The sequence below is a fragment of the Oreochromis aureus genome, linkage group 7, assembly GCF_013358895.1.
Source record: "Oreochromis aureus strain Israel breed Guangdong linkage group 7, ZZ_aureus, whole genome shotgun sequence".
NCBI lineage: Eukaryota > Metazoa > Chordata > Actinopteri > Cichliformes > Cichlidae > Oreochromis > Oreochromis aureus.
The window spans coordinates 53,849,804-53,877,713 of NC_052948.1; the positions used below are offsets into that span (position 1 = coordinate 53,849,804).

General features: G+C 39.0%; 1 protein-coding gene across 8 annotated transcripts; it reads left to right on the plus strand.

The window, feature by feature from the left end:
- sec31a (SEC31 homolog A, COPII coat complex component) lies at positions 1-27,910 on the plus strand. 8 transcript variants are annotated; one of them, XM_031734338.2, is made up of 28 exons: positions 1-213; positions 1,357-1,436; positions 4,971-5,094; positions 5,185-5,383; positions 5,484-5,579; positions 6,606-6,746; positions 6,853-6,995; positions 7,428-7,527; positions 7,617-7,778; positions 8,260-8,412; positions 8,511-8,741; positions 8,834-8,908; positions 9,002-9,043; positions 13,338-13,631; positions 14,571-14,685; positions 15,294-15,472; positions 15,555-15,681; positions 15,866-16,011; positions 16,816-16,989; positions 18,878-19,126; positions 20,005-20,106; positions 20,586-20,688; positions 21,932-22,297; positions 23,599-23,654; positions 24,969-25,220; positions 25,622-25,741; positions 25,829-25,900; positions 26,446-27,910. In XM_031734338.2, exons 2-28 carry the CDS (start codon positions 1,358-1,360, stop codon positions 26,623-26,625), a joined length of 4,080 nt encoding a protein of 1,359 aa, XP_031590198.1. In that variant the 5' UTR covers positions 1-213; position 1,357; the 3' UTR covers positions 26,626-27,910. The 8 variants fall into 8 exon arrangements, with proteins under 8 accessions (XP_031590198.1, XP_031590200.1, XP_031590201.1 ...); XM_031734340.2 differs by having other exon boundaries at positions 24,972-25,220; XM_031734341.2 differs by having other exon boundaries at positions 21,932-22,252.

The following is a 27,910-nucleotide window of genomic DNA, read 5'->3' on the forward strand; positions in this document are numbered from 1 at the left end:
AGGCTGTTGCTTAGTGCCACGTTGATGGAGACCAGTGGGGACGTGGAAATCTGTCTCGAGTCCGCAGCCGGGACCCGGTAGCCTCTTCTTCTGTTTCTACAGCTGTAAATCCCTGAGCAGAATCGAAAGGGGAACCTGTACGGGCGGAGACAGTTAGTGTTTGCCTACTTTTTTTATGTGTGCGTTCATGTGAGAAGAAGAGAAGAAGAGAAGGTAAGCTGCTTTAGTGAAGTAATAAGATCTGTGTGCGGGTTTGTGAGTGTGTAACTGTTTCTTCTCTCATATGTTCCTGCAGGTAGCTAGCAGGCTTCTAAACGCAATATCTCATTGTAGCTGTATTAGGCCAAGCTGAACCATGTCCTAGTAAACATGTACAAAAAGTGACAATACCATTACGCGCATTTCTCGTATTATTCGAGGCTCATTAAAGACACAGCTGTGTGGCTTTTAATTGGTCCATCAGCTGTTAGCTTGCTGCTAACAAGGACTTTTATTTTGTAATTTTAACCAAACGAGTGCAAAACTTCTCGGAGCTTCTTTTGAAGCTAAATGTAGCATTTCTGATGTCCTTTCCCAACACAGCCCTGAGCTACACGAAGCTTGTGATAATTAGTGCCAGTCAGAGCAGGCCTTTGTTACTCTGTAACTAGTGTATTTATTACAGCAGCAAGATGAATGGGAAAGCGTGTGTAAAACTGTAACTACTTGTTTATTAAGCGGTTCGCTCCCCTCCATGTAAAAGAGACAAATTCACACTTTTGAAAGTCGTTATTAATATGGTATTAAGATTCTTTGATATTGTTAGCACACCTAACGGAAAATAATCCACTGCAGTCCTGCAATAAATCTCAACTCCATGAAGGTGTTGTGTTGTGGTTGAACTGATAGAAAAGTCAACACATGAAAACGGCCCTAATAGTCACCATAAAAAGTTATAAATGCTGATTTTTTTTCACAGCAGAATTCTGCTTATATATCCAGCCTGTCATAAGTGTATAATGAACACCTAACAGTGTTTACAATGTGGTAAACGATGCTATAACTCAAATAAATAATTCAGTAAGATTCAGCTGGAACCTCTAACGTGATCATACAAACAAGCCACCACCTTGCTGAAACACTGAGAAAAAGCTGCACATTTTAACCTTTATAAAGCTACCATTAGACAGCATTGTATTTAGCCATTGAATTTGAAACTGATCGTTTAACGTCTTTTTTATTGTCATAGAAACTAAACTACATGAAAGGATCCAATATCTGGTTATTCTGACAGAACGCTAAAGTGAGAGAAAAGTGTCATAAATAACTTGTAATAATCACTGTACAGTCGTTCAAACTTTGTCCTCATTTCTCCAGGATGAAACTTAAAGAGATCAACCGCACAGCCATCCAGAGCTGGAGTCCTGCACAGCACCACCCCATCTACCTGGCAACAGGTATGAGCATGCAGAGAGCATCAGCACAGGCATGCAACTGCTGCTGTCTGTCACTTTGACATGAAATTACATAATTTATGTCAGTTACTTCAGCCATTTTCACAACCTCTTTAAGTGAAAAAATTGCATGTTTAGTGTTGTATATTTAGGGCTGCAAGCATGTAGGACAATTAATCATGTGAGGATGATGCAGGCTTCAGAATTCTCTATGAAGTTGTCCTTATTATGAAAATAGCAGGCGGCCAGGGCAAGTACAGGGAGTGCAGAATTATTAGGCAAGTTGTATTTTTGAGGAATAATTTTATTATTGAACAACAACCATGTTCTCAATGAACCCAAAAACTCATTAATATCAAAGCTGAATGTTTTGGAAGTAGTTTTAGTTTGTTTTAGTTTTAGCTATTTTAGGGGATATCTGTGTGTGCAGGTGACTATTACTGTGCATAATTATTAGGCAACTTAACAAAAAACAAATATATACCCATTTCAATTATTTATTTTTACCAGTGAAACCAATATAACATCTCCACATTCACAAATATACATTTCTGACATTCAAAAACAAAACAAAAACAAATCAGCGACCAATATAGCCACCTTTCTTTGCAAGGACACTCAAAAGCCTGCCACCCATGGATTCTGTCAGTGTTTTGATCTGTTCACCATCAACATTAAGTGCAGCAGCAACCACAGCCTCCCAGACACTGTTCAGAGAGGTGTACTGTTTTCCTCCTTGTAAATCTCACATTTGATGATGGACCACAGGTTCTCAATGGGGTTCAGATCAGGTGAACAAGGAGGCCATGTCATTAGTTTTTCTTCTTTTATACCCTTTTTGCCAGCCACGCTGTGGAGTACTTGGACGCGTGTGATGGAGCATTGTCCTGCATGAAAATCATGTTTTTTTGAAGGATGCAGACTTCTTCCTGTACCACTGCTTGAAGAAGGTGTCTTCCAGAAACTGGCAGTAGGACTGGGAGTTGAGCTTGACTCCATCCTCAACCCGAAAAAGGCCCCACAAGCTCATCTTTGATGATACCAGCCCAAACCAGTACTCCACCTCCACCTTGCTGGCGTCCGAGTCGGACTGGAGCTCTCTGCCCTTTACCAATCCAGCCACGGGCCCATCCATCTGGCCCATCAAGACTCACTCTCATTTCATCAGTCCATAAAACCTTAGAAAAATCAGTCTTGAGATATTTCTTGGCCCAGTCTTGACGTTTCAGTGGTGGTCGTCTTTCAGCCTTTCTTACCTTGGCCATGTCTCTGAGTATTGCACACCTTGTGCTTTTGGGCACTCCAGTGATGTTGCAGCTCTGAAATATGGCCAAACTGGTGGCAAGTGGCATCTTGGCAGCTGTACGCTTGACTTTTCTCAGTTCATGGGCAGTTATTTTGCGCCTTGGTTTTTCCACACGCTTCTTGCGACCCTGTTGACTGTTTTGAATGAAATGCTTGATTGTTCGATGATCACGCTTCAGAAGCTTTGCAATTTTAAGACTGCTGCATCCCTCTGCAAGATATCTCACTATTTTTGACTTTTCTGAGCCTGTCAAGTCCTTCTTTTGACCCATTTTGCCAAAGGAAAGGAAGTTGCCTAATAATTATGCACACCTGATATACGGTGTTGATGTCATTAGACCACACCCCTTCTCATTACAGAGATGCACATCACCTAATATGCTTAATTGGTAATAGGCTTTCGAGCCTATACAGCTTGGAGTAAGACAACATGCATGAAGAGGATGATGTGGACAAAATACTCATTTGCCTAATAATTCTGCACTCCCTGTATTTGTAAAACTGGGTGCGATCAGTGGACTTTTAACTCACATTCACTAAATAAGAATGAATGATAAATCAACTCTGCACCTCTGGAGACAGAGTTGTTATGGTGTGACTGTACAAACTGTAGTTGGTGTTAATAAATAGAGTATTTTATCTGTAATTTACACTTAGTGTGATGCTACCACGTTTTCTGTTGTCAGGAGTGTAAGGTACATGAACTAATACAGTCTCTCACCATCCATCTCCATGGTCTTTAAAATGCACCTCAGCTCTCATCAGGTTTTTTTGGAAGTACACCAACAGAAAATGTTCTGTCCCATTTCAGCTGGGTTTTCTTCTATGTTTCAATTTTAGCCATCACACTGTTGTTTAATCCCTGTTTTACATATTTGACATGATATAGTAAATGTATTAGATAGTAATTGATCATGTGAGCTGTTCTTACTAGTAAAATAAACTTTTAAAAGAATATATTGAACTTATTTTTGCAGAAATAGCTGGAAGGATTTTTTGTCCTCAAAGAATGAGCAGTGCCATGTGGATATGTAATATCACAGTTTAGGAATGGATGGATATGCTACACATTCCCAAGAATCAGTTGTATGAGGAATAAAATGCTCTGGACTGATGATATAAATAGAGCATTTATCTTAACAGCTTGTTTTGTTTCTTTGTTTGCATATTATTTTTCACACTTACATGTTTCAGATCATCAAACAGGTTTTAATATTAGATAAAGATAACTCAAGTAAATACAAAATGCAGTTTTTAAATGATAAAAAAAAAGTTATCCAAACCTACCTGGCCCTTATCAACCAGGTTATGCAGCAGGACAATTATCTAAAACATACCACAAAGTCCACTTCTGAAAATCTGATTCAGACGGCAAGGAGTCGGCTTGTTTAGTGACCTTAAGTACACAGTGAGATTAGGAACGCCTCAATCCCTACAAATAAATCTGGTAAAAGCCAGCACGTCTCTGGTAAACCACTTAGTATTAGTGTTACAGTTAGGCTGAATTTTATCTACATGCTAAAAAAGCATAGTTTCTGTTACCTTTCACATCTAATTTCTTACATACATTTTGACTTTAGAATCCATTTGTTATAATATTCCCCTACAGATGAAAATTAACAGTCAAAAAATAAACAAGAAAACAAAAAAATAAAAAACAAGTGAAAAGCTAACTTGCTTACCTAGCATGGGTTCTTAGAAAGTTATGAGACAGGAATGGAGATTTCCTCAGTACTGCAAAAAACTTTTCTACATAGTATAAGAGTTTGAAAAAACAAGGCAACTGCACTTAAAGTTTTGTGAAGATGTTTCACCTCTCATCCAACAGGCTTCATCAGTTCTGTGCTTTGTGAGTTCATTATTAGGGAAGTAAAAAGAGGAAGACTGCTAAATGATCACAATAACAATCCCCTTCACAAATATTGAGTGGTAGTGGATATATTCATCCAGTGGTGCAGCTATTGTTGAAGATCAGAAAGCAGTGACAAATATCCATAACAATTTTTAATAAAAGATGGGACTGAAAGCCTTTATTGTTTTTATTTTTATGTGATATTCTTCTAACTTCAGTGTAGGACAAGAAAAAAATGCAGATTTTTAAAGCAAACCAAAGATTGTAAATTGTTTGGATTATGGGTTGGAAAAATCTTAAAAATCTATAAACATAGCTGCATATAGTTTTTCTGTTGCTTTATTGATAATTGTTGATGTTTGATACCTGTGTTCCTGCAGGAACATCAGCTCAGCAGCTGGATGCCTCCTTCAGTACCAATGCCTCCTTGGAGTTTTTTGAGCTGGATTTGGCTGAGCCATCTCTGGATATGAAATCATGTGGCAGCTTCTCCTCCAGTCATAGGTAGAATAAAGAACTCTCCACAGTAATATTGCTGATTTTCTATTTTTCATCCTGCTGTTAATCAGGGCTTCTTCTTCTACCTCCTCACAGATACCACAAGTTGGTGTGGGGTCCATATGGTATGGATTCCCAGGGTCATCCCTCTGGTGTTCTCATCGCAGGTGGGGAGAATGGCAATGTTATCCTGTACGACCCTGCAAAGATAATGAGTGGAGAGAGCGACGTCATCATCGCTGAGAGCGACAGGCATACAGGGCCAGTGAGAGCTCTGGATGTCAACCCTTTCCAAGTATGGTGCATTTCACCTTGTGCAAAGGATTTCATCCTGAAGCTGGGTTTAAACCCAAGGCAGTGACTCATTTGGTGTTTTGTGTCCTTTTTTCCTGCAGACAAACCTTGTTGCATCGGGTGGAAATGAGTCTGAAATCTATATCTGGGACATGAATAACTTTGGCTCTCCAATGACACCAGGACCTAAAACACAGGTATGAAGACTTTTAGCCCTTTTAGACTAGAACTTACTCGGCTCACCTCAACTCGGTTTTTAGGGTTTTTCGATAGGTGGTAGTATCTCTTACTAGGTGCTTTTTTAGCACCTGCTCAGCGGGGGTCTGAAGCGATCTGAGTCGATCTGAAAGTGTAACGTCAACAGATTGCACACCACTGATTGGCCAGTCAGTGGCATCACTCGATGAGTCATAAGAACGACTCCTTCACAACAATCAAAACTGCCATTTTTTAAAACCTTCTAATGAGGGAAATGGCTACACAAAAGCCAACACCGTGGTCCCTGAATCTGAAAAAAAGAAAAAAAGCCATACACTGAGTAGGAGGTATACCATCACCTTGGTGTCCTCCATTGCTGTGTTGTGTTTGTGTCACAAACAAATGACGTCACAGGACTTTCAGCCATGTTGCTCTAATGACCCTTTGCACATTAGGTAGTACTCAGTTGTTTTAGAAAACAACCAAAACTGAGTTGAGCCGAGTAGGTACTAGTGGAAAAGGGCCATTACATAACAACAAAATAAATATCTACCAATGGCATTTTCTACTTTCACTCAGTTGCATTTTTAACCAATGAAGGTCTTCTAATGATCAAATATGACTAAAATGTTTTCATTTTCAGAACTTTAACTCTTTAGATGTCAGTTTGTTTACAACATGACATGGCTAATTTTCACTATACTAAATGTGAAGCTGAAAATTTTGGGAGGATTACTACAGTTAGTGATATATCCATAACTAGAATCAGCATTAATTTGGATGCTTTTTTGTTGTAAGGACTACACAGTACCTTTCCATTGTCATTTGTAAATTTCGTATACTTAAATGTACCATTTAGTACTTATTTGGTATTACTCTGCTATTATATCATCATCTTTCAAATATTTTAGTTGTCAGTTTTATGTTGGGCACAGTTTTTCTCAATTCATGTATCTAATTAACATTTGTATATGACACTAATGAATGAACAGTCCATATGAATGTTTTACGTTTTTCTCTTAAAGCCAATGGAAGACATCAGCTGTGTGGCTTGGAACAAACAGGTCCAATACATCCTGGCCTCAGCCAGCCCGGGGGGTCGAGCTTCAGTGTGGGACCTCCGCAAAAATGACCTCATTATCAAAGTTAGCGACCACAGCAACAGAGTACGTTGTCAGAGAAACCCTCAACATGCTGCATTTTCTCCCAGTCCTTTGGCTCTGTCTACTCAACTTAAACAGTCTAAGATCACTGTTGCATGTTTGTTTCCAGATGCATTGTTCTGGCTTGGCTTGGAACCCAGAGGTGGCCACTCAGCTGGTCTTGGCTTCGGAGGACGACAGGATGCCCGTCATCCAGATGTGGGACTTACGATTTGCTACCTCTCCTCTCAAGATTCTAGAGCATCACTCACGGTAAACACTGATAAATCAGTCTAAATCTAATCTGTTTTATAGTTTTGCTTACTGATAACAAGTCTCCCTAAAGACCAAAGCAGATTAAATATATCTTTCTAACAAGCTTTATCTGCATATCCAGAGCCGGATATATCATATTCTTTGATCCATAGGCTAATATAATTCTAAGATATAACAAACAGTCGAGCCCACTTACCCTTTCTTGCTGCTGGAATACTCAATGTAGCATCATTGTTAAACTGCTGCTGACTAGTCCATAAAATACACTGTTTCCTCTTGTCTGAGCTATGCTTGCGAAAACCTGCAGTGCCCAGTGCAGTTCAAAGAATATTTTAGATTTCTTTTTTCAAAATTCAGCTGTACCTAAGTAAGAACTAATCAGACCTTTAAATAGCTGTGCTCTTTTTCATCTGACCGTTCATTTGACAGGGGTATCCTGGCCATTGCCTGGAGCGTAGCAGATCCTGAGCTGCTTCTGAGCTGTGGGAAGGATAGCAGGATTTTGTGCTGGAATCCAAACACAGCAGAGGTAAAAATTGTGTGTGTGTGTTTGTGAACTGACAGTTATCATTTCATGATTGCCACTGATGTTGGCAAGTCATTTTCTTGAATCCTCAGGTTTTGTACGAGTTGCCCACCAGCAGCCAGTGGTGTTTTGACATCCAGTGGTGTCCCAGAAACCCCGCTGTGTTGTCAGCCGCGGGCTTCGACGGACACATCGATATCTACTCCATCATGGGAGGGAGCAGCCAGGCACAGAGCCAGAGGCACGCTGACCAGGTAAGATTAAGTCTCCTGAAATAAAAGTATTGTTTGGGTTTTTTTTGGCATTTCGCCTTTATTGGATAGCAATAGTGAAGATAGACAGGAAAGCTGAGAGAGAGGGAGAGTGGGGAAGACACGCAGCAAAAGGCTGCAGATCAGACTCAAAAGCTCCCCACTGAGCTAAACTGACGACTGTTAAAGTATTGTTTTAAAAACAACATTTAACATTTAAACATTTAAAACAACTATAAGAGTAGCATAATTTATATTAGACTTACAGTCGGGTCCCTAAATATTTGGAAAATGACACAGTTTTTTATAGTAGTTTTGCCTTTGTACACCACCAGGGAGATTTTAAACAGTCCAGAGCAAACTTTCAGTTTTATGCTAGCTTGAAATTAACCGCATGTATCCTTTCTCTCTTTTTTCAGAGCTGTGAATTATTTATTTTTGTCCATATTAATTTGTCTACCTCGGCACTGTGTGATTCTTACAGATTAGCAACTCGTTTGGGAACATGGATCCTTTTGGGACAGGGCAAACGTTGCCTCCCCTGCAGCTGCCTCAGACTCCAGCTACTCCAGCTAGAGTCAACCCCCTGAAGAAGCCACCCAAGTGGATTTGCAGACCTGTGGGAGCCTCGTTTGCAGTGAGTTCTGTTCCTTTAAGCTCTGATCAAAAATATGGTGAGACTGATTTTATTTTTTTAAGCACACTTGAAATCATTTTTGGTTTGTTTCCTTTTAGTTTGGTGGGAAGCTGATATCTTTGAAGAATACAAAACCAAACCCCCAGCAGCCTCAGCAGCCCACTTCTCACGTTGTGCACGTGAGCCAGGTTGTTACAGAAACAGCTTTTCTGAAGCGCTCCAACCAGCTGCAGGCCACTCTGAGTTCAGGCAACTTCGTGGACTTCTGCCAGGAAAAGATTGACGCGGCTGAAAATGAGTTTGAAAAAACTGTTTGGTCTTTCCTTAAGGTATGAGGAAGCATTAAAAAACACATTGTTGAATCAATGATGTTGCTGAAATTTGTGTCAATAATGGTAGTGTGGATGTTATGTATTTTAAGGTTAATTTTGAAAGTGACATCCGTAGCAAGTACCTGGAACTTCTGGGGTACAACAAAGAGGAGCTGGCTTTAAAGGTGCAACATGTTATCTGTTCATCTGTATGTGAAATATGATGCTACACATGTTTTTCAGTTGAACTTGTGATTAATGTATCCATTTGTTGTCAGATTTCAGCAGTGCTAGAGGAGCAGTCTGCCAACCCCCTGAAGGTAAGCTTGTCAAAGCAGCTAATGTTATATGGTGAATTTTAAAGGAATATCCCAGCATTAAATCTCTTTATGGGGTATCAGAGATAAAGGATGCCACTCTGATGTTTGTCCTTTAAAAATGAATAAAGATGAATGTGAAAGTCAATACTTAGTGTGATCACCTTTATCCTTTAACATAGCCTGACGTTTGTTAGCAAGCTTCTTGTCATTTCTGTAAGTGCTCTTAGTAGTTTTTTTCTGTTCTTAGTTAAGATGATCCCACACTCCACCAATAATGTTGAGGTCTAGGTTCTAGGAAGGCCAAACAGCACTGATACTGATAGTGTTTTTCTATCCAGGTTTGCTTTTACTGCACTGGCAGTGTGTTTGGTGAAAAATGAAGCTGTTGCAAAACAGATGCTTTCCAGGTGGTATTACATGGTGAATCAAAATCTGACAGTACTTTTCTGTGTTCATAATTCCAACAGTTTTGACAAACTCCCCAGCACCACTCAGTGAAATGCAGGTCCAAACCATAACAGATCCTCCTCCATGTTTTACAAAGGGCTATAGACACTCACTGTTGTCCCTCTCTCCTAACCTCCTCTGTACAAATTGATAATGATGTGAGCCAAAGATTTTAAATTCAGTTCTTGTGTAATTTGGCATACCTCAGCCTTTTCTCCCTGTTTCTCTGCCTTCTTGAGAACATTTCTGAGGAAGCTTTGTCAAACAGTAGATGGATTAACTGAAGGGCCAGATGTATCTCTCAGGACCTATGTCGGGTCTTTGCTGGATTTATTTCTAATTCTTAATAATGTGACTTTCCAATACTGTTTATCTGCTGAAGTTTTTTTGTTTTTTTTAGATCTTCTTCTTTTGTCCTCCACTCTCCAGTTTCCTCAGTCTTTTACAGGATACACTACACACAACCTGTGTAAAAAATACTGTTTTATTCTTGTCGAACTGTAATATCTTTGGCATTTTTCATAGATTTAACTTAAATATGAAATGGGAACAAATTATATGTTTTTTGCGATTGGCTGCTAGTAACAAAATGCACATGCATGTAGACAACACCCTGAATGAAAAGGAAGCAAAAAGTTTGCAGCCAATGTCCAAAGACATGGAGAAGCCTGGAGAAGTATTTCTCAAGACCACTCATTGGAAAGCCAATGAGAGACTTTTGCACAGTACTGTATGCACAGGAAACTAGTGGGAAACGCACTAACTAGCCAGCTAGCATCCTCCTTCAGATATTTTTATGTCTGTGCTTTCTGAGCAGTCCAAGTTTGAAGTTTTCCTTTGGTGTAAAACTGCTGGAAAAGGACTTTTGGCTTGCCACATCAAGTTAAACAAGTTTAAACAAGCGTCATGGAGATTTGTAATTTTTAAGTCTCTCCTGAGACTCAGCCTATTCATTTATGTCCTCTGTAATGGACATTTGTTTTTGGTCTATATCTTTTGACTTATTTCAGCTAACCTACTAAGTCCCAGTGTGCTCAAAATAGGACATCCTGGCCTTTCCAATTATATCTCATCTGTTTGCTCCAAAGAGGCAGGAAATCACCAAAAAGTTAAACTGAAAGATATTTTTTCCCCTCAATCCTCACAAACAAAAGCAACTCAAAAAAGTCAAACCCTAATCCACAGGTGTCGAACTCCAGGCCTCGAGGGCCGGTGTCCTGCAGATTTTAGATGTGTCCTTGATCCAACACAGCTGATTTAAATGGCTAAATTACCTCCTCAACATGTCTTGGAGTTCTCCAGAAGCCTGGTAATGAACTAATCATTTGATTCAGGTGTGTTCACCCAGGGTCTTATCTAAAACCTGCAGGACACCGGCCCTCGAGGCCTGGAGTTTGACACCCCTGCCCTAATCCAACAAGAACTCCTGCTTTTTCAGCTTTGCAATGAAACTAATATTGGGATACAGCCAGGCTTACCTTTCCAGGCTTTTCCTAGTAGCAAGAAAGAAATATGGATATCAAAACATTATTGACATGATTCTGGCTCATCTGACATTTCATTCTGTGGGTAAAGCAGCAAAATTATATCTCAATCAGTGAAGTTAATAACAATTTGTAAAAAACATTAAACATAATGTTTGCAGTCTAATGATGAATAGTAGCAGTTTTATATTGTTAAACACTGGAAAATGTATCACTAAACCGCTGTTCAGGTTTCCAGACAAGGACTTTACCACAGTGTCACCAGTTTCATAGCAGGAAGACTTAGCAGCTCAATAATGTAACATTTCCTTCAGGTTTTGGTGGACTCCAAAAACAGAACTGAAAGACCATATCACATCACGCTCACATTTATCAGGTGCACACAAATGCAACACTACATGCAACCAGAGATGGGCAGTAACGCGTTACTTGTAACGCGTTACTGTAATCTGATTACTTTTTTCAAGTAACGAGTAATGTAAGGGATTACTATTGCAAAACGGTAATTAGATTACCGTTATTTTCCCGTAGGAACGCTGCGTTACTGCGTTACTAAAACCGTGATTTTTTTGCGAGAACGTCTCATGACAGTGACGTAAGCGAGTGCGACGTTCGTGACAACAGCTGTGTGCAGATCATAATATATCGAAAAGGGAGAGAGTGTAGCATGCAGCGTTTAAAGCGTGGAAGTACTGACCTTATTTTGAGTTTGATTCCATAAAAGTGACAAAACATTAGTGTCCGTTGTGCGTGGAAGAAAACTTCTTTTTACAGCGAAAAAACCCCTAAACTTCCAAGCAAGCACCGAGTGTACTATGACGTAATGTGAAATTCACAGAGAAACTCGCGGATTCTTCCACTGACCGCCGCGGCACACCTGCACCAGGGTAAACCTCCACCTAATCCAGTCCTGCTTTACAGGTGAAAATAGAGCAACAGGACCGCTGAGTCTTTGATTTTATTTATTTTCTGTTGTGTTTCACTTGCATCTATTTCAAAGAGTGAGTGTAAACACAAAAAAATATTTTATTTTATGTGCTGGAATGTGCAGAAAATAGGTTTAAATGTTAAACAAATTTCTTCCAGTCAGAGAATGTTGCATATAATTAAGTTTTTGCTTGATGCATAAAGTTAAAAGATTTAAAGTTAAAAGTTTTAAAAAGAGACGTTTCCATTTGATTACATTTTGTATGATGGATTATGCAGAAAAAGTAGAATTGGGCTGAAAGATCTATCGCTTTATCACCTATTCAGGTTGTAAATCGTGTTTTTAAAAAGTAACTAAGTAACTAAGTAACTAAGTAATTAATTACTTTTGAAAATAAGTAATCAGTAAAGTAACGGGATTACTTTTTGGGGGAAGTAATCAGTAATTAGTAACTGATTACTTTTTTCAAGTAACTTGACCAACACTGCATGCAACATTAAACATAATGAAAAGCTGCTACAAGGGTCAGCCTGCCTCTTTAGAAGGATGTAGTGGTTACCTTCTAAAAAACTTCCTATGGTCTTGAAATGTTTGTCTTTCCATTCCAAGACCATTTCTTGAATGAGCAAAGTTTTACATTGATGTAAACTTTTTATTTGCTCCTCACATGTATTTTCACGACACTGCTATGCTATGCAGTCCATATTTCACCCCACATTGGTCTCCATTCAACTCAGCCTGTTCTGATCGGTTCGCATTTGTTCACTGGCAGAAGAATCAGTCTGACTGATTGCTGCTGACAGTAATTACAGCTTGTCAAAGCCTCAGTTCACGGCGGAAAAGATGTAACGTGTTTGTCTCTGTCTTATGTTTTGCAATATGGGAAGTGTTGTAAGCAACAAAGTCGTGTTTCAATGCTATAAATTCAACTTCGCTTTTTGACATTACTCAGAGGAAGCTCTACTTTTGAAAGTCACAATCACAGCAAAAAAGTGGAAATTCTTGAGTCTGCAGTGCCGCACACTTTAGGAAAGCACTCTGTCACACGCGTTTGTATGGACGGTTCACTTTCTGTATAAATGTATTGCAGTGTTTATGCATCTGCTTCCACCAGTGACCTCAAATAAGAGCTTTACTCCAGTGCTAAATCTAGTGATTTTGCATTCATCTTCATTCTCTGAAATATGGAAATACTATTGGTCTGACTTAGGTTCTGATCCCAGTTTGAAATTTACATTTCCCTAAATGTTGATTTAAATACACTTTTTTTTTTTTTTTTTTGCTGAAACCAATCAAATAATATATACCTGACCTGGCTGCCCTAGTAAGCTGAATCCATACTGTTTCTGGTGATGTACACATCCCAGCCTCAGCCTGATGTGGCAGATCAAATTATGCAGTTGACTCTGAATCCATCTCTGCTTCTTCTGTTCAGGTGGATGTGCCTGCTCCAGCCACGCTGCAGCCATTAGCAGACCTCAGCTTCATGCCGCCTGCTGACACTCCAGAGGCAGCATTTGACATGATTGCTGCTGTAAACCTTCAGCCTGCAGCCATGCTTGATCTCAATTCCACTCCTGAAGCAGAGGAAGAGGATACAGCAGCACCAGCGGCAGATCCAGAAGATGCTCTTCGCAGTGAGCCATATGCAAATTTGAATCAGGTTCTCCCAGAGGAGGAGGTGGATGAGAATGAGAATGGAGAGGAGGAAGAGATCCCCTTAGATCAGGTACACCTTTGTTTCCCCATTAAAAAGAGCTGAGCAGCAAAGTTACAGGAGTGCAAACTTTTTAGCTGTTTTCAGTAATGAACTTCAGATAATTTGAGGAGAATCAATTCAGCATTATTTCTACAGCTGTCCATGAATTAGTAATAAAATTTGATTAAGATAATACATTGTTTAAATTTATAATAGAGAAAACTCAATGAACAAAAAATAATCCAAAATCATTTTGGCTGTAATGTGGAGCTGTCACCTTAAATATTAAAACAACTTATTGGAAACTGATTGAACACTACGGAAACCTGAAAACACCTGTCTGGGTGTGCATATTTTTTTATGATTAATGAACCATGTAATCTGATTACTAACACTGTTTGACTCTTCATGCAGGAATAGATGGATTCTGGGTTGGTTTTAGGCATGCTCAAGGGGTTAGGCCAAACTGAAATATCTCAAAAAAACTGTATGAATTGTTATAAAGTTTGGTATGTATACCCTTGTTGCTATGGCAACTTTTCATCTGGCATCAAGCTTTATACATTCTCAACATTTACTTGATTGAAATAGCAAAAAGGCAGTTGTTACCCCAGGAACGTGGAGGGCTCACTAAAGTTATCATGAGAGTGGCAGTGTCAGTTGTTTTAAATGAAATATCTCAGCATCTTTGGGGTGGCCTGTCATGAAGTTGTTGATCCCATGACTTTGCATAATCTTACAGTTCTGAAATTTACAAAACTAAGGACATTTCAGTGAGTCTCAGCTGCACTTTATAACGCTAGTGAGCAAATGTTGGCATGGTAACCTGCTAAAATATGATTATGAAACTGTACTGTTACTAAGTTTAGCCTCAGGGCCTTTCATTATGTTAGAAAATCTTTAGTATCCTGCAACACTTGAAGGCTGGAGAAAAGATGCAAGCATCATTACATGTTTCTGTTGTTACAGGAGATGACAGCATCAGTTGATGAGGAGCCCATTCCTGCTGAGACATTAGCCCCTATTGAGGTCCGAGCTCCAGCTCCAACACCAGCAGGAGGGGTCAATCTCAGCATCAGTCAAGGTAACGGCACTGTCAGTGTTTCAACACATCAACTCAGTAATTTGTTGTTTGCCCTGAGATTTTAACCATCATCAAATTGTAATGGGTATGGATATATGGCAGGATAAATCCAAAGGTGTGTATAGTAAGGCACCAGAGAGTTGAAAAAGAAATCCACTAGGAGGTGGATTTAAGTGGAAACTTATACTCTTCTGACTGATTATTACTAGCATTTTCTTCAGTATTAAATGGTAAATGGTAAATGGCCTGTATTTATATAGCGCTTTACTAGTCCCTAAGGACCCCAAAGCGCTTTATTAAAGCGGTATTAAAGTAATCTAGTTAGAGATGTCTGAACTTTTAACAGCTAATTCTGCTGCTTTTGAGGATTTACTTTTCTTTCAGTAGGAGAAAGAAAAAGCAGCTCTTTAGAAAAGAAAAGCTCAGACATACATTTAAAGCAGACAGCTGTTATATGATTATAAATTGGTTGAAGGTCTCACACTAGTAGAGACAGAAGCCATTCGAGGAGGGCTTTGTTTGTTGGACATGAAGATGTCACATTTATGAAGCTCACACCTGCCACTGGGTTTTTTCCTGAACATAATGTTTTTTTTATTTCTTGCCAGATGTGGATGGGCTCATCACACAAGCTCTGCTGACTGGAGACTTTGAGGGAGCTGTGGAGCTTTGTCTCCATGACAACCGATTGGCAGATAGCATTATATTGGCCATTGCTGGAGGGCCAGAACTTTTAGAAAAAACCCAGAAGAAGTATTTTACAAAATCACACAGCAAGATAACCAAGGTGACAACTGGGGGAAACTTCCTTGAGTGTTTTTTGATTAAGAACGTGTTACTGGTGTTGTAACTGTGTATTTGTCCTGCAGCTGATCAGTGCAGTGGTAATGAAAGACTGGCACGACATCCTGAAGACGTGTGACCTTCAGAACTGGAAGGAGGCTCTGGCAGCCGTCATGACCTATGCTCAGCCTGAGGAGTTCTCTTCCCTCTGCGGTTAGTTCACATTTATTTTGTTGTTGGATATCAGAGGGTCAATCACCTTTTTTAAGGTGAAGACTTACTATTTGAATTTAGTATTTAGATTTTCTTCTCTATCCAGGCATTTTGTAAATTCTGTATAAATAAAGCTATGTTTTTTACTTACATTCAGTCCATCCTGATTTTCAATTTTTTTAAGACCTTCTCGGGGACAGACTGGAGGCATCAGAAGATGCTAACCTACAATCCCAAGCCTGTTTGTGCTACATCTGTGCTGGCAATGTGGAGAAACTTGTCTCTTGCTGGACCAGAGTGCAGAACGGACACTTTCCTCTCTCACTGCAGGTATAGAAGCTCTGCTGCTCATGTTTTGTTTTTTAAATGTGTAGTGGCATATGTTTCCCCCTCGCCTTTGTAGGTGGTAGAAACAAGCTTATTAATGCTTTTTCTTTGATTGAACAAATTTGTCTTTTAGCTTTCATTTTTGTTTTTTCCAGGAATATATCTGGCTTTTTAGCTGCTAAACAGTCTTCTATGTTCACTAGCTCTCTCCAACTGTGTCTTTCTGCTGTTTGTTGATTAGCAGGAATTAAACAGTGGCTTATTAGAGCTTTTACAGTGGGAGTGAACCAAAACAATCCTATTGTGAGCTTAGGACAATCACTACCTTTCATTTTGTCATTTTATGTTATATTATGAAAAAAATATTCAGTTTACTTTAAATCTGTGCTAACCAATATTTTTTGTATTAGTAATGGCACAAATGATGACTGAGTCAAAGAAATTCTGAGGAAAATCTTCACCTAACCCTGCAGTGTCCCTGCATTTCCAGTCCAGGACAAAACTATATGCTACCACTCCAGCACCAAAGAGCACACAGACACAAGTAGCAGCTGGCTGGTGAAGACTGTGAAGTATTTAGCAGCTAAAGAGAGAGTTTTCTGGAGACAAAAATAGAAAGCACCTCCTAAATATGAAGTCAAATTAAAGTAGGTAAAGTTGCTGGTTAAGTAAACAGGGAGCTGTTTACTAATATTGTAGATTATGAACTGTTTATAGTTGGTAATAAGCCAATATTTCTCGAAGTGACCATTGACATATTTAATTGATGACGTTGTCGTGCTCATGTATTGTGCCTCTGTGCCTCAGGACCTGGTGGAGAAAGTGGTGGTGCTGCGGCGTGCAGTAGAGCAGACCCAGCGCTCTGGCCCTGCTGCTATCGGCATCCTGCTAGCTGAGAAGATGAGCCAGTACGCCAACCTGCTGGCCTCCCAGGGCAGTTTGGCCACTGCCATCACCTATCTGCCTGACAGCAGCAACCAGGTATGTACACAGCTGCTGTTTGTTGCACCTGCTCTCTGAAAAGTGTGTGTGTTTTTTTTTTTAAATATTTTAATATTTGGGAGTATTTGTCCTTAATGAGATATAAATTTCTATGAATACACTCGGCCTAAACATCCCTATTGTTTCTCAGTGTTACTGGTTGTAGCTTTGTTTTCATGACCATGAACAGGGTCTATGGTATTAATAAAAATCATCAGTTTAAACAAAGCATCACTGACCTGGACTTCTCCACCATGTCAGTGCTGTTGTTACTTAGGATTAGCAGACATGTCTAGGGATGGGTATTGATAAGATTTTCACGATTCCGATTCCATTTTCGATTCTGTTTAACGATTCGATTCTTTATCGATTCTCTTATCGATTCTTTTTTAAAAAAGGAGAACACTAAGGTCGATTAGCTTAGAACTTTGTTTTATATCTTGTCTTTGAACAAGATAGAAATTTAGGAGTAACATGGCCTTACAAACCCAACAGTGAGATCTTAAGAGATCCACAGCCTTCGTATAACATAAATTATTCTGTAGCAATTACACAAGAATATCCAGTAATGTCCCTGCCTACAATTAAACACATTCACTTACCGAAAATCAGGGGCATCTGCTGTGGCAAATGGGTGCAAGCCTTTGACCACAAACTTAGTCACTGCTCGGCAACATTCGTCTATCCTGGCCTGAAAGGAGACGCTAATGGTAGACTGCAGCGAGAACTGCCAGCATCTGAGCCAGCCAGACTCTGTCTGTCTCTCTCATCATGGTCACCTAAATGCAGCGCAAAGTAATGGCAGGTTTTGTAATAAGGCAGATCGCGCTAACATAATATGCACTGTTAGTTGATTATTTACCTGCCGCATTAATGGGAGAGGATGTGCAAACGTTACCACTGCTGCTGGGTTGAGATTCACGAGTCCGGAGCGGAATTAAAAACAAGACATTCATTTAAGGTTATCGCGTGTTTTGTGAGCAAATGCTTTTGCATATTCATAGTGTTTCCTCCCTTAAATGAAATGTTGTCATCCGTTCTCATAAAGTATAACCAAACTTTTGAGCGTTTGAGCCGCTTAGGCGCCATGTTTCCTGCCAGGTAAATGACGCTGCGCAACATGGTGACGTCATTCGGGGCGACTGGAATCGATAAGGGAATCGTTTGCAAAAATGGCAAACAATTCCAAGGAATTGAAACAGTGGGAACCGGTTCTCAACAAGAACCGGGTTTCGATACCCATCCCTAGACATGTCTGTCTGTGCCGTGTACCTGTACAGGTTGAAATGCTGCTTGCTCACCAAGCTTGTTAGTGTTGCTGTTAACAGGACTCTAACAGTTTTACATTAATAAAGTTCTTCTTCATGCAAACATCCAGACATTTAAATGACAGTAAATGACCTTTTTCACTTTCTGCAATAGAAATTTAGATTTTTATGTGTTTGGAGTGAATTTGACATCGCAGGTTTGGACCGTCAGACCCCAGACAGACACGGTCAAATAGAGGGACTTACTAAGCTCATTTCTTTTTTACTTAAATAACACATGGAGTTATTTAATTTGTCTGTGTGCAAAGCAATAAAAATGTATAATGTTTAGTTTCATCATTCTTAATCTTAATTTTTTTCTTAAATAATTACAGAGATACCAAACATGCAAACAGTGAAAAACATTTTATTCCAGTATTTTTTTGATGGAATGCACACTTTTTATTGTGCTCAGTTATTGGAAACTGCAGAAGGAAAAAAAATGAAGTGATCAGTTGAGAAGTATTGCTGTTACTGGTGGTTTTTGAAATTTATTTTGAACTTTATTATCATTTAATATGCAATGTAGGTATCCTGATCAAGAATGTCAGGATGTAACCCATGTCTTTTGCTCCATCCAGGTTGCCATTCAGCAGCTTCGTGACCGTCTCACTCGGGCTCTTGGGCAGCAGGGGTCAGCTCCTGGAGCTTCAGTGCAAACCCAGAGAGCTCCATCTCAGCTGCCTGCCCCTGAGCCTGAGGCTCAGCTTCGGCATCCTTACACCCAGGTCCATCCCACCATGGTGCTGAGGCACCATGGTGCCTCAGCAGCACCAGTGCCCATGCCTACATCCGCCTCCGACCCAGCACAGTCACAGTATTACCAGCCAGTATGTTCATAACAGTGTTTACACACAGATCTGAGTTTTCTCTGGTTCTTATCTCTCTATCATTTACTCTGATTTGCATTTGTTATGATTTTATTGACAAATTTTTTTATACAAATGTATAAACTACCCAAGACTAAGATTCTGAAATCCAGCATAAACATACACAGATGCATCGTCTTAACCACGCTGTAATAAAAAAATTGGATTTAAAAAAGAGATACTGCAAGTAAGTGATCCCCAAATTTTCCCACATTAATGAAAATAGATTTTCTGTAAGTGTATAACCATTTTCATACAATATAATACAATTTCATAGAATATAGTTAATATAGTTTCTTTTCTTGGGAGTTTTGTTTCCTCAACAATATCTGTCTTTAAATCTAGAAAATGAGAAGATCTCTGTCTCTTAGCCTTAATTTACAATTTCAGTTCGTGTGTGTGGATTAATCTGTTCTTTAATGTGTTCATGTTGAAACTTGATGTAAGTTTATATCAGACCCGAGGGCAGACTGGTCTATTTCCTGTTCTTCCTCTAAATTTGACATCTCCACACTTACTAACTACCTGACAAAGTGCTCATTTTAATTTCCTGATGTGTTGTAGTCATCTCATCATTTGCCAGTCCATTCTTGCCAGGGTTTAAATGACAAGCTGTGGGTACTTTTATCAGCGTCTGGGCAATTTTGTTATTGTGTCTAAACTTTCTTTCAGGATGTTGTGTTCTTGTAATTTAAACCTTGGCTCTTATAAAGTCCTCTCTTATGTCCACCCGTCCAATGTTTGTGCATTGTGGCGTTGCTGTGGCGTTGTTTGGTGTGTGCTCCCCTCCCATGCTGCGGCCATCATTGGTATGTGCCGTGTGTTTCTGTGTGCTTCAGATGAGGGCTGCCTCCACTGTCACCTCCTGGAGTAACCAAACTCCCACTGCCCTCCCCAATGTCCCTCCTCCTCTTCAAGTAGGCAGCGCCTCTGACCAGAAGGTATACTGAGCATTACCGCCCATTCAACCTTGACACACACTTCTTTTTGCAAGTTAAAAAGCTTCACTGAGCAGGCCAAAGGTCCACATCCCAAACCTCCTCATGGCTTCCAACCCTCATTGCTAGCTACCATCACTGAACTTCCTGTTAGTACTTCCGTGGCTACAGTGCATTCAAAAGCTTCATTCAATCTGTTTCTGCTGCCACCTCATAATTAATGTGAATCATTGCATGATTTATAGCTTACTCTTTATGGTTTAAAACAAAATGCATGCCCTTCTGCACAAATTAAGCATCACTGAAGTGCAGTTATTGCATCACTTTTATCTGTGAAAGCTCTTTTAACATAAGACTATTCTGCCCTCTAGCAAAACTAAGCTTTATTATAATCACTACATAACTTGCTTTTGTAGAGCACAGTGATGATTCTCAGTGGACAGAGGAGGAAGAGTTCAGATTTGTTGTCCCTACTTTTTCAGGTGGAGCCTTCAAACCCAGTGTACGGGATTCCAGCCTCCGGCACGGCTGCAGCTCCTCCGGTCTCCTCCCTTCCTGCTTACATGTATTCTCATCAGTACCAGCGTAAGTGTTTTCAATTCTCAGCTGTCTATCATGAGGGGCATTGGCTTACGAATTAAATAGATTTCATTTTAGTAAAACAACCTTGTCTTGCACATTAGGCCCAAATTGATTAATATATATATATATATATATATATATATATATATATATATATATATATATATATATATATATATATATATATATATATATATATATATATATATATATATATATATATATACTACATTAATACACACACATACCCTTGACAATACAATGCACAGTTTGTGCTTCATTTGGTGCTTTCAGTAAGAAACAGTTTACCAGCTTGCACATTTCAAACACATTTGATACAGTTTTATTCAAGTTTTTTTTTTTGACCTGACAAACAGGAGTATTCCTACAATATGATCCAGTTAGATGATAATGGGCTACGAAATTATATTTGTTGATAAAAGCTCATCAAATGGGCTCATGTAATACCAGTTTTCTACTCCAGATACTAGAAATCTTATAACTATTTATCTTTAAAAGCCCCCGAGTCATCTATCGGCAATTCCGGCCTGCAGTGTAATCATCAGTGTACAGACAGTTATCTCTGGGTTACTGAAACCATGAGGAAAACTTCAAAACGTGATGATTATATAAAAGTTTCTTTTATAGTCTCCTTTCTGTGATTTCTGGCTACAGAAGCTATTATTCATCGATGATCCACACTGAGCTAATTTCATTGAACCAAATCAGACCAAGATGATGAACACAGCAGAGTTTGTTTAAAACTGAGCTGTCCAGGTTTGATCATTTTTGGCATATTTTAAAGCCGCACTTACAAGAAAAAAAAACTGGTGTTGAAGTGCTGTACTTGTGAATGAGGTTATGTGGAGCATACGCTCCTCCTCCAGGCTGCAGTGATGTATGGGGAAATGAATCAGTAGCATCTAAATCTTGCATAAAGGAGACAGGATTCCACCAATTCCACCAATTAATCAATTTATGTATTCTTTGAAACACTAGCAAGTATTTTGCTGTTTAACACTAATGTCGGATCTCTTCTATGCTGTCATACTTAATCTTAGTTACTAACAGGAAGTGAAAATGTTCAGTTTGCCTATCTCTTTGTCCGTTGAGTGTTTTATAATATGCCAGCGAAAGATTAAGTACTTCAGCATGCTCTGCACTGTAACCATCCTGTTGCATGGCGCACTTGGTTTACCATGCAACAGTTTTTTCACTAACAGAACATCCTCTGTGTGACTCCCAGCTTACCCCCAGGTCAACCAGTACCAGCATGGAGCTGGTGGCGTGCCTCTCTTTCAGCCTCTTCAGTACTCCTCTGTTCCTCCTCACCCCCCTGGCTTTCTCTCTGAGTACACACAGCCCGTCCAGTCTCAGCCAATATCTTCATTCTATCCTGGACAGCCTCCCATCAACCAGTGCCTGTCCTCCTCTCCTCCTTCCCAGCCTCTTTTCTTTCCTAACTCTTCTTCCTATTCCACTCCTCCGTCCTCTGGAGTTTCTTTCCAGCATGGCGGGCCAGGATCTCCTGTGTCGTACATGCCTCCTCCAACGAGCGGAGTCTCAGGTACAAAGATAGACAACAAGCTGATCCCCGCCTCTCAGAGAACAGGTCTGCATGCCTCTAATCACCCTCACTGTCACTGTGCTCCTCACAAATTTTCTCAGCCTTTAAAACTAGTAGCATTCCAGTTTCCTCTGTTTACCTTCACTAACAGTTAATATCATATCTAGTTACTAAATGAATTCATTTCATTAGTGTTAACCTGCAGTGCAGGTTATTAAATCTTACCTGCTATAATGTGAATAATAATGTCAGGAGATAACAAATCTCAAACAAACAAATAACAAACTTTTTCTGCTCACTATTAAATTAAATCTTAATTATTAAAGCAATTTGCATTTAAATGGTGGTAATGTTTTCTGCATTAAGCTAATATTACGCCTATACTTATTCCAGTGACATAGCGCAACCAGATGATATTTTATTCAGATAGCAGTTCAAGTGTGAATTAGTAGTGTCCTGCTCTAAAAGAGTGCAAAAAGCAACAATGTCACAGGTTTTCAGCGAGACAGTGATAATCGAGACTGTCCTTTTCTGATTTGTTGGGAGAATTCACCAACTATGAACATGTAAACAAACCAGACTACTTTTTTTTCATAGATAATAGTAATCATAGAGTTTAAACTGTGTAAAAATCACACTGTTGTCCTATGGCTGAAAACATTTCCAACTGAAGCAGAGAGAAATGCTAAATGCTCAGATGACAGAGTTGTTATGGACACAGCCAGGTAATCATACTTTTTACACTTTGCATGGCTCCACAGAGTATGAGAAAATCACGGGTATAATTGTGACCTACTACAATCACACGTGTAATAAAATCCATCTATTCTGGAAGAAATTTGCACAACTTTTTTGTTGATACGGTGCAATCATCTTTAACATTCACGATATTTAATGAAAACCACAGTGAATACTTACTCTTTTAAACATAACAGAATCTAATGATTATACAAATCAAAGTTTGGTTAACAATGTATTTTTGCACCTGTTTAGCATTTATAAGCAGTTTAATTCATGGCATGTAACACAAAATAATGTCACTTTTAAATGATAAAAGTTAAATTTTATTGAACAATGTCATAAGAGGTGGCAGCTGTTTAAACATTTAAGGAATGGCACCGTAAAACAGTGATAAGTGATTGTTTTCATGGCTGAAAAAAGAATTAACGACAAATGCTGCGCATTAATAAAGAACTAAAAAATCTTTATAGCTCCTTAGAGATATATCATAGTCTGTTATCAATAACCGATTAACGTGGTTATATTTTTTAAACTTCTTATAAATGCTAATAGGGGGACTTGTAATAAAAATTCAAAACATGAGACAGATTTGTTTTCCATTGTAGGGCCTCAGAACGGCTGGAATGACCCTCCGGCCCTGACCCGAGCCCCTAAAAAGAAGGTAGGTTTCATTAATCAGAGTTTGGAGTGACACATTTTAGAATTAAGACACATTTATATTACTCTGTTGCTGCTGTTCGACAGGCAGTTTGAGGAGGTAAATTGATTTATTTGTAGTTATTGAAATTGTTGGATGAGAAATGCCATTTTGTGGTCTGTTTACACCTGATTCTGCCTAAATAATGTGAACATTTTGCCTGTTATTGTTCCTCTGGTCAGTTTAGTGCACTAGTCAGCATCAGGTTGTACCATTATCTGAATTGTAGAGTGAAAATTGAAAAAACGCAATGCAAGCTGGAAATTGAGGCAGGTTTAGTTTTTATGGTAATATGAAATATTTTGAGGTAACTCAAGTTTTTTATATATATATATATATATATATATATATATATATATATATATATATATATATATATATATAGAGAGAGAGAGAGAGGATGTGGAGGGTGAAGGTGACGGTGGTCCCCGTGGTAATCGGAGCACTAGGTGCGGTGACTCCCAAGCTAGGCGAGTGGCTCCAGCAGATCCCGGGAACAACATCAGAGATATATATATATATATAGAGATATATATATAGATATTTTTTTTTTTTTTTTTTTTTTTTAACACATAAAAGCTCTTTGAATATTAGCTATTTTGAGTTACGTACTGTCATTTTATTGTTTGGCTCTTTATTTTTTGTTATGCTCAATAAGATTCATTATTTATTTTACCTATGTCGACTGGCCTTGTATGGAGAATTATTGTTATGACAACAGAGCCAGTACTGAAGTAAAGTCAGTATCAGACAAAGGAGTCTTTATCAAAGAAATCATGTGAATGAAAGCAACACTTTTCAAAAGAGGCAACTTTTCCTTTGAACTCCCTCTTTTCTGGCTTATGCCAAGCTTCTTTAGAGTTCATTATGGATAATAGTACAAACTGATGTTTTGGTGTGCTGAATTTGCTTTGTCCAAAACAACAATAAGACAGGCAGAGTTTTTATATCATTTAGGCGGCATTAGCTCCCGAAGAACAACCTCACCCGTGCTGATCTGTATTTGCATTTACACAAGTAGGACAGTGAAAGTATGAAATATGTCCGATGCTGTCAGTTCTAATTCTAAAACTGCAACAACTGCAAAATAATTATACTTTAAACATGGAGTGGGTACAACGTTTGGCTAGCTGACTACTAGAACAGTTTGAGAATTGAAGATGGATTTCTGGACAGTAAGAAATTCCACATCTGTAAAGTTTACGTCTATGTCTGCGTTTAAGTTACAGACAGACAGCCATGACAGAGTTTAAACAAACTGTGCTTACTTCTATTCAGCAGGTTCCAGAGAACTACACCCGTCCTATCCCCATCACTGCTCCCATAATGACCCCGCTGGGCACTGACCCTCAGGCACAGCCAATGACCTCTGGGGATCCTCAGGCCATGATGCAGGGCCAACCCGGTGTCCAGGTCCCCTACTCAGGCATGCAGCAGCAGCAGCAGCTCTCCCCTCCACCTATGAACCCTGCAATGCCAAAGACCAGCATGGAGGGTGCACCAGGAGCACCCACTGGAGATGTGATCCAGGTAAATGCCTCTCAGGTCTAACTAAATGTTAAACCATAGTTTGTATATGATATACCGCAGATGGCTGTCTGGAGGAAATGATATATCTGTGTATTTGTTTTTAATTGTCTAGCTCTGCTGCTTCTTACCAGATTGTCATTCCACCAAGAGACATACCTTAGAATCATGTATGATCTGCCACAGACTACAAATCCAGTATTCCCTCGATAAATATCATATACTGTATAAATATCAAGTATATGGGTTATAAAACTGTAAAACTTTGCAATGTAGTTAGCTCTTTATTCTAAATAAAATCTTAAGTGTTTCAATTTTTTAAATTTATTCTTTTAATGATGAATGATTCACATTTTTATATTTTTGGTAAGTACTAGTTGACACGCCTCTTACCTTACCTTCAGCCTCTGCAGTCCATCCCTGCTGAGAAGATCATGAAGAAACCCATACCTGATGAGCACCTCGTCCTAAAGACCACATTCGAGGGGCTGATCCAGAAATGCTTGGCTGTAGCTACTGACCCTGTGAGTCTATGTAATGAAATTAACAGTGCAGTTCAATAAAGTGAGCCCTTAGATGAGTAACTGAGTGGTCTTTGATCTTTTTTACAGCAAACTAAGAGGAAGCTTGATGACGCGAACAAACGCTTGGAGGCACTCTATGACAAACTCAGAGAGCAGACAGTGAGTATCCAGCACACCACTGCAGAGGTCAACACTGAATCTTGCCTTTAACAAGAGTGTGAAATGGTTGTTTGATCTGTAAAATGTAAAGAAAATAGTGAAAAATTTCTCACAGCCTAAAATCATTTTCTGTATTTGTCATCTGTAAATTTAGTCATCATAGGGTTAGTGTGATACTCCATGCACACATCTTCAAGTGCCTTGATATGCTGTGAAATTACAATGTGCATATTGTCTCTACGCAGACTAGAAACATAATGAGAACCACTTAGTGGTGAAAGTAAATTCTGATGTTTTGACCAATAGTCAAAACATAAAGAAATTTGACCCCCGGAATTTAAACAACTCAGCAGATTTTCACATGAGAAGCTCCTTCCCAAAGAGGTGCTTCATGTTTAAAGAAATAAACATATTATAAAATGTAGTCTCAGTCAAAAATTCATGCCATCAACTGCCTTATAATGACTGTTTCCCAATGGGTGTTTTGCATTGATTTGCTAGAGTTGGCCATTCTACTGACATAACTCTGCTGTTCCTCTGTGCAGCTCTCCCCTGCCATTGTAGGAGGACTACACAACATAGCCAGGAGCATAGAGTCCCGATCCTACACAGAGGGCATCAACATCCACACCCACATAGTGAGCAACAGCAACTTCAGCGAGACTTCAGCGTTCATGCCTGTACTCAAGGTCGTGCTGACGCAAGCCAACAAACTCGGGATCTGATGAGGCTGAAAGTCTCACAGGTGGAGAGAGGCCGGGCATGGGTCGATCTGAGTATTAAAAAATAGTTTCATGGGAAGCTCCTTCAATGCAAGTAATGAAGAATTATGTATGAAAATACTGTTAAATTCTTCTTTGTGCCATTCATGTTTCTCAAACAGAAGCCATGCTGTCAGTTGCACTCAGTGGTGAAAGTAAATTCTGAGCCAGTTAAGGGGCTACCTCTCGACTGGCTGACAAGCAGACACTAAGCATTTATTTTTAAATCAGTCAACAATTAATACACAACAATTAAGAAATAAATATGAAAGATATCAATCAGGAATAAAAACTGGATAAGGCAAAATAAAGATAATGAATTTTAAGGGCATTCCTGTCTATTGATAATCAGTGAATTGTGTATTAATGGCAGACTCCTGATGCATGCTGTTGGCTCAAAATGTATGCAGCTGTGGACGAAATATCGGCCTCTTCATCTTTAAAGTCTTTGAACTTTTGTGCACTACACTAATGCTGATATACCTTTAATTCATAAATATCTCTAAATTTTTCTCAAAAGTACAAAGTAACACTTTAGTTGTACATACAAATGCATCATTACTTGCATGCATTTTGCAGTTGACCTGCAAATAAGATTGCAGATATAATCACTCATTTTACCAGAGAGAACATGAATTTGTTAAAAACATGGCATTATAGTGACAGTTAGGGTTAAAGCAATACTACGTGTCACATGTATTTAGAGTAAAATCAGTGCGTATCGAATGCCAGTTATTTTTTAATGCATCTATTATGACTTTTGTTTAAACTTTAAAACCTTTTTTCTGCTTTCACTGACTTACTTTCACCACTAGTGTTACTACATACAACACATTGGACCAAGATACAGTCAGTGTGTGGGATATTTCAGTGCAGAGCAGTGTAATCCCAAGTGTTGAGGACATTGATGTTTTACTTCTTTGTTTGTTTTTTCAGTGTAATAATAAAGCTCAGCAGAGTGCAATGGACCTTTCAAAAGCAGGCTGTGCTTTTATTGAGTTTTTAAGTATGCATGCGTAAACAAATGCTAGCAATCGTCTTTCCTGGCATTGGAAGTAATTTTCTGCTAATTAATCAGACCTCAAGCGAAACTGGAAGGAGACTTGTACTTGATTTTCATTTCAACTTTGATGAGGGCTGAAGTCTGAGTGGTCAAGCTCACGTTTATGTTGTTGATAAAACGAAAACAAGTCTTTGTTTTTGATTGACTACATGCAATATTTTCAATAAATAATATTTATTTACAGTT